This window comes from Micromys minutus, assembly GCF_963924665.1.
Source record: "Micromys minutus genome assembly, chromosome: 30".
Classification (NCBI taxonomy): domain Eukaryota; kingdom Metazoa; phylum Chordata; class Mammalia; order Rodentia; family Muridae; genus Micromys; species Micromys minutus.
Window position 1 is genome coordinate 32,426,495 of NC_137965.1, and position 7,897 is coordinate 32,434,391.

A 7,897-nucleotide genomic window follows, 5' to 3' on the forward strand; every position below is an offset into this window, starting at 1 on the left:
GACAGGGTTATTAGAGGTAGGGGGAGAAAAGAGACTGTCAGCTAAAGCATACATCCAGGTGAAGAGACAGATGATTGTCTATGGAAGACCTTCCTACCACAGTCTCAGGTGCTTCCCTATGCTCACATCACCTTTTCTCCCTTATGTTCTCTGAAAATGGTTTTCCACTGTAACCCCAGATTCTTCTTACAGAACTACCTGGGAACTTTGGGTTTATCCCCAAGTCTCTGCCACCACAAAAGATGCACTGCTTTCTCTCCCAGCTGCATGTTCAGTCCATCTTTGGCTGTGCTGAGCTTCAAACAACAAAATGCCAAGAAGCACAAGGACCAAGACTGACACCCCCATCCTGATGAGATTCTCCATTGTGTAGTCCTGGGGCTGTGAATCTAGAGATTATACAAAAAGAGGTTACAGAGGTCAGGGCAGATGAAAGTCAGCCCAGGAGTCTGCTTCCCCTGGATAGAACTTAATCTTTTATACTGAGTCCTATACCTAAGAATTCTCTTTACTTACCTGTCTTGGGGTCTGATATGTTTGGTGATGGTCTGAAGGAATGAGATGCTTCTAAGAACAAAAGGAAAAACATAGGATGTGTGAAATACTTGAAACCCATATATTTCTCCTAGGTCTTATGTTTTTATTTTCTTCCTCTTTTCCCTTCACCATCATTTTAACAGACATGACTTTTAAAGAAAAAGCCAAGTCATGTGTGGTGTCCAGTGCCTTTTATCCCAGAACTTGGGAGGCAGAGGCAGACAGATCTCTGTGAGTTGGAGGACAGCCTGATCTACACAGTGGGTTCCAGGCCAACTCTCGCAAAAGCTTCTTTCTCTCCTTTATCTCTTTCTCTCTCCTTTCTTTCTCTCTTTCCCCCTCTCTCTCCTCTCTCTTTCCCCTCTCTCTCTCTCTTTCCTCTCTTTCTCTCTTCTCTCCTCTCTCTCTTCTCTCTTTCCCCTCTCTCTCTCTCTTCTCTCCTCTCTCTCTCTTCTCTCCTCTCTCTCCTCTCTCCTCTCTCCCCTCTCTCCCCTCTCTCTCCTCTCTCCCCTCCCCTCTCCCCCTCTCCTCTCCCCTCTCCCCTCTCTCCCCTCTCTCCCCTCTCTCCCCTCTCTCCCCTCTCCCCTCTCTCCCCTCTTCTCTCTCTCTCTCTCTCTCTCTCTCTCTCTCTCTCTCTCTCTCTCTCTCTCTCTCTCTTCCTCCCTCCCTCCCTCTCTCTCTCTTCCTCCCTCCCTCCCTCTCTCTCTCTCTCTCTCTCTCTCTCTCTCTCTCTCCCTCCCTCCCTCTCTTTCTCTCTCTTTCTCTCTCTCTTCCCTCCCCTTCCCCCCTCCCTCCCACTACCTCTCTTGCACAGTATATGGCAATCCTTACAGAAATCTACAACTGGTCAAAATACAGAAAACAATTAAACATAAAAGAGGTAGCCATCTCTAACTGACAGAGTTACAATACAACCTCTACAGCTAAATCTCGGGAGTTATGTCATACGAGAATTCAGAAATATTATAAGAACCAGAGGACCAAGACATCTGCTGTAAGATGTGTCTTCTATCTGTGTCAATGAGTCTTACCCATGAATTTATTGTATATGTGTATGTATGTGTATATATATATATATATATATATATATATATATATATATATGCATATGTATCTATCTAAACAAGGCCTGCATTATAACATCAGTTGGCATGCCAATGTGGATGAGTGAAATGTCATTCCTACCCTTAGTTGAGGAAGCTACAGACAACTGATGGCTACTATAAAAGGAAAATCCAATCCTTTCCAGTTATGCATCCCTGGTAAGTATCCAATGCCAAGTGGTGAGCCCTAAACACATATACTTATAAGCAATAATAAATGTCACATTGGACATATATATAGCAAGTGGTATATATACATACATATAGCAAGATTAATGAAAAGGTCATGAATTTGAGAGAGACTGAAGGATACTTAGAAGGGGCTGGAAGAAAAGAAGAAGGGGTATAAATAATGCAAATATAGTTCTTATATGTGAAATTATTTTTAAAATTAAAATAAATGTAAAAAATTAAATGGAAAATTTTATTTATGCTCATTTTACTGGTAATTTTCATAGAAAATTTTTTATAAAACAGTCCAAGATTTTTAGTTTTTTGTTTGTTTGCTTGCTTGCTTTGTTTCTGTTTGAGACAAAAATCTTTTGTAGCTTTGGCTTTCTGGAAACCTGCTAGGCAGACAAAGCTGTCCTTAAACTCAGAGATCTGTCTGCCTCTGTCTCTTGAGTCCTGGGATTAAAAATGTCTGGGGAGACAACATTTGTTAATTTAATTTCTCATTCTGTTTCTCTCTTAGTCCCTCTATCTGTCTCTTCCTCATTCCTTTCTATCTTTTCTGTCATTCGTTTTCTTATTTCCTTCCTCTCTTGCTTCCTTCCTATCTGTCTTCTTTGCTCCTTTCTTTTCTACGGGACAGTGTCTTACCTGGCCCAAACTAGCCTTCAACTCACTATATCACTCAGGATGACTTTGAATTTCTGATCCTCCTGCTTTCTGAGAGCTGTAATTACAAGTATCAATCACGGTTCCCAGTGTATTTAGTGTCAGGACTTTCTGCAGGCTAGACAATGATTCTACCACCTGACCTACAACTCTGACCCTACTGTGTGTGTTCCTTCCTGTAAATGCGCATTACTCTCACCACATAGCTTCATGCAGATCCGGATGAACCCCTCCCTTTGGTAGAAGCTTCCCACTGGCCTCCTTGCTAGGTGTTTCAGACCTATTCTGATCTTTGCATTACAGTCACTTTAGAATGATGTTGTCCTGGATTTTACTAAAGCCTATCATTAGAGGCAAGAGCTCTCCTGGGGACAGGGCAATGCGTGGATTCTTAAGCACAGACAGAACAGGTGGAGGTCCTCTTATCTAAGACCTTGAGTTCTACAGGGGGACCAACAGATAGGGTTATTATAAGTTTCAACAGCTACATCTTTAGGTGTCCCCAAGAGGGGAAGCCACAGCACCCCTAGAGAATTCTGCCTGATAGTGATGATCTAGGAGAAATTGATTTTAGACACACAGAAAGTGAGGAGCTATTCTCTCCTTGATCAGAAAAAAAAAAGTCTATCATTTTCAGTGATTGACTTTAGTGAGAGGGGAGTATGACAGAGGGCTGTCCTAGAGAAAGAGAGATGGGGGAAGTGCTGACTACTGAACCTGGCTCTGAGGATGTGGATCTCTTCCTGCTTTTGCTGACTCTGCTCCTACCGCACTTCCTGGTCTATTGTTCCTAAGATCCTCATTCTTCATTTTGGCCACCAACTCTTCTCCCTTGGTTGATCCTGTGCAGTTTTGAGTTTCCAAGTGGCCCCGCTGGACTCCTGAACTATGGTCGGGGTTTCCATAGAGTCACGAGATACTGACCACTTGAAAGAGATGCTGTGCACACCACAGCATCTGCACCAGTTTGCAGAGCCCAGAGGGAAGTTGGCCTTGAGAGCTCTACTCTGTAAATAACAGGCCATGGCTGTGGATGAGATCACTTCCCTATCCTGTGGACAGAGAAAAGCTTTTATAACCTATGTGTAAGCAACAGTCATGTTCTCTTCAGGGGAGAGATTGAGAGTCTTGCCAAGTCAGCAATGAGCGATTTTCAGACAGCCCTAGAGATTATGGCTTAGGGGCTCATAAAGCTGGTACCTGTCAAACACCTGCCCCCTAATATTCTACCTGCAAGTGGCATATCTCTGAACCTGGGGCTCTGGTTCAGTTTCTTTCATCCTCTTACTTCCTGAGACGCTCTTAGGAAAAGCAGCATTCTTGGCAATGAACGTACGTCATCAACCACTGATTGCATCAATAATGGAGCTTCCTCACCTGACACGTGTATTTCCAAGGGATCGCTGGGTTCCGACCACACCTGGGGGTTGTTGACATGATAGCCGTAACACCTGAATATCCACCTCTGGCTGGGTGTCACAGGGCCCACAAGAAACAGGCTCTGGAATTGCCCAGTAGAGTTGATAAACTCTGAGTCCTGGATCAAGGACGGCTTCTGTTCTCCTTCTTTAGTCAGAACAAACCTGTTAAATCCCAGATGTGAGACGCACTGAAGGGTCACAGTCTCCCCTGAGGTCACCACAGTGCTGGGCTGGGTGTACAGGCTGGGTTTACTATACAGTCCTAGAAGAAAAAGTTGTAGCATGTGAAGTGGACGTATCCAGCCTACATTGCCTTCCAATGTTGAGCTGTGAGACAGGTCTCTTAAAAGTAGACCCCTTTTCTGGGGACTCAGCTTGAGGTCATGTGTTCTCTCACCTGTTACTGCAAGCTCTAGAGGGTCACTGTGCTCTGACCAGCCAGTGGGGGTCTTAGAGTAACAGCGATAAACCCCTCCATATCGCTGTTCAATTGTTGGAATCAAGAACTGAGCCTTGTTTGTGGCCTTCGGTGTGTTCTGTGTACGCCAAGGATGTGGACCCCCTTCTTTATAAAGACGGTATTCCTGGGTCCCTGTCGTCACCTCACATGAGATGGTCACCTGCTTCCCTCTGGCAACAACCGATCCTGGCTGAACACTGAGGGTTGGCTTGTGAGGATTCCCTGCAAAGATATGAGGGACACAGTCAAGGACACCGCCTTCTCAGATCTTAGCCTTCAGCTCTAGCACCCCTTTGCTGGTATCACCTGATGTTCTCGGGCCCCATTGAGCAGAGGTAGCTTCAGTTCCTCAGTGAGGAGTGATCTGGAACAGCTACACAAGTACTCACCTTCCAACGCCAAGGTCTGCTGTCCCAGATTCAGACCTAGAAGAGAATCCTCTATAAAAAACTTTGCCCCTAATACCTACCTAAGCACCCCTTCCCTTCACTGGAATCTCTTAAGCATCCCGGGCTTTCCTGATTGGCTAGAACCTGGCTGTATGACCATTATTCCCAGGCTTTCCTGATTGGCTAGAACCTGGCTGTATGACCATTATTACCCTTCTCCTCTTCAAATCTTACCCAGATAGAGCACGGCTGTGAAGATGAAAGTCATGGCACCTTCTCTCAGTGGCTGCAATTGTACTTATAGAAGAGACCACAGTGTCTGACCAGATAAACAAATATCACAAAGTATGAGGTCTTCAGAAAGAGGTGGGATTCTTAGAATCACATGATTACGCAGAGGAACCTTCAGAATGCACACAGGAAAGGAACCAGCCCTCCCTTGGCAACTTCCTCTCATTTCCTCAGAGCTATGACTTGGATGGGTTCCAGAAATTCTTACAGATATGGTCATCTTGCTTAACCTCACTTATTAAGTGTGCAGCAGCAAACAGGTTTGTTAACTTCCTTTGTTGGCCCCTTCCAGTTGAAGGTGGCTAAAGACTGATCCTTCTCTCTTAAAAACTCCTCACAGAGAATCCACTCTTTCAGCATATTCATCCACAGCTCTGGGGATCCCTTACATGGCTCAGTTATTCTGTAGCCATAAAAATTCTTCTGGGACGATGGAGATTAATGTTGCAGGGTGGGTGCAGAGTAACAGGCACACTGAGCATTCGTGTCCCTGCTTCATTCTGGAGATGACATGGAGAAAAATACACAAAGATGGGGAAGAAAACAGCTGTTCTTGTGGTTCTGGGAGTGTCACTGTGCCCTGAAGAACAGCCCCCAGCATAAACCTCCCTTTCTTTTATTAGTAATGCCATCTGCCCCTGTCTCTTTGAGAACAATATTCAGATCTGTTCCTGCCCTCCTCGCTATTTATGTTTTCCTGGGGCTGTGTTCTCCTGGCTGGAATAAGGTTTGCTTTCTCCCTAACACAAGCATCTTACTCATTGGTGGTGCCCGCTTGAAGACTAGCAGCTCACCACTGAGTTTCCTCATTTGGAACCTGTTGCAAGCACTTCACCTCTCAGACTGAGTATTGAATTGTGTCATGGTGTCTGGGACACTCATGAATTCAACAGTCACTGATTTCCAGCCCAAAATAAAGCATGCATTTGGGACATGAGAAGTTCATGGGTTGTTGCACAGGTTGCACAGTTTGTGTGTTCAATGATGTGTGTGTGTGTGTTCAATGATGTGTGTGTGTGTGTGTGTGCTTTCTTTGCTCTGAACATCTACATGTGGTCCGTCATAATATGTGTGAAAACTGTAGATAGTCATGGGGGTGGGGGGAAGAGAAACAAAATATTCATGAATGGAGAAAACCCCATTTCATAGATCACGGGCAGGGAGTACAGTGGATGTGCGATCTTCAGAGGTCTATAGGGGAATTTGCTCTCCATGTGGCAGGGTCAGGGGTCCTATCAAAGGCAGGCATCTGTGGCTCCAGTCTCCTTGTTGCAGATGAGTACTGGGATGTCTACATTTATTATCCAAGCCCCATAATCAGCACTGAACTATCTACAGATCCACTCTTGTATTGTCACTGTGATGGTCTTAATATGCTTGGTTCCATGGAAAGTGGCACTACTAAGAGGTGTGGCCTTGTTAGAGTGGGTGTGACCTTTTTGGAGGAAGTGTATCAGTATGACGGTGGGCTTTGAAGTTCTATGCTAAAGCTCTGCCCAGGACAAAAGAGAGGCTTTTTCTGCCTGCCTGCGAAAGACAGTCTCCTCTGGCTGCCTTTAGATCAAGATGTAGAACTCTCATCTCCTCCAGAACCAAGTGAGTCTGCATGCTACCATGCTTCCCACCATGATGATAATGAACTGGACCTCTAAAACTCTAGGCCAGCCCTAATTAAATATTTTCTTTTATAAGAACTGTCTTGGTCATGCAATTGGAACTAAAACTAAGACACCTATGGCCATCCATCACATGGGTATGAGTGTCAGAGTCCCACTGAAGCCCTCCCTGACAGTCACAATTCTAAGAATATGCCAAAATCATTGCAGAACTGATGAACAATCTCCCCAAGTTTGCCTGTTTCTTTGGGTCAGAATAGAAGAAACCTTCTGTGGACAATCTGTGTCAGGAAGGTGAGGTTGTTAACAAATGGATAGAACATAGTGCATCAGAAAAACAGAGAGCTAGAAGTAGGTAGCTCTCATTTTAGTGAGAAATTTTGTGTTGGATTACTTCATTTAAAGAAATTCTATTTAAGTGGCAGAAGAGGCCATGTTGTGGAATAAGAATCTGAGGGACTATTAGGAAGGAACCCCCCCTACACAGAACTCCACAAACAGTGAGGATGAGAAACTGTCTTCCTCTCTCCCCACCTCCACATCAGCACATGGAACCTATTAGCAGCAGATGGATCTGAGAACATCACCTTTCAACTCAACAAAACTATGCCAGTAATTCACTTCATAAACTGTACTTCAATCTGTCTTCCTTGGAGAAGCTTCCTTTTGCAGTAGGCTCATTCATAACTGATCAAAATGTGGACAACAAATAATTATAACTGCTCAACTTTTTATCACTCTCTCTACCAAGGTTAAGTGAACATCATGAAAGAGCAGGCAGGAAAATTATAAAAGGCAGGGGATGGGGAGGAGTGCTGTGAAATGTCATATAAACATGAATAGCTGTATGCATGAACAGCAGCTGAGGTTACCTATACAAAATCAGGGCAGTTGAAATCCCAGTGTGTGTGTGTGTGTGTGTGTGTGTGTGTGTGTGTGTGTGTGTGCTGTTGGCAGTTGATGACTGCTGAACAAGAGATGGGATAAATCACTTTTCTTTAGAAGAATGGCCACTGCAAGGTTGTTCATGCCCTAGTGGATGACCCCGAACACATTCAGTAATTAGACTCCAGTAAGTTAACTATAAATTATATTATCTTATCATGAAATTGGGAGGAAAATGTAATGAAAGTTTCAGGGATGGGATCCAAGTAGAAGTAATAAAGTGAGAGGTGAATATAAGATCAATATAAGTTGTATACACATATAAAATTTTCAAAGAATATATTAGAAGAAACTA

At 44.1% G+C, this 7,897-nt stretch overlaps 1 protein-coding gene across 1 annotated transcript; it reads right to left on the reverse strand.

The window, feature by feature from the left end:
• Positions 1 to 213: 213 nt before the first annotated feature.
• Positions 214 to 5,018, reverse strand: LOC308439997 (leukocyte immunoglobulin-like receptor subfamily A member 5; the record flags this gene model as incomplete). Its single annotated transcript, XM_080941922.1, has 6 exons — positions 214 to 389; positions 517 to 567; positions 3,858 to 4,163; positions 4,299 to 4,583; positions 4,751 to 4,786; positions 4,985 to 5,018. 6 exons carry the CDS (start codon positions 5,016 to 5,018, stop codon positions 214 to 216), a joined length of 888 nt encoding a protein of 295 aa, XP_080798048.1.
• Positions 5,019 to 7,897: the final 2,879 nt, after the last annotated feature.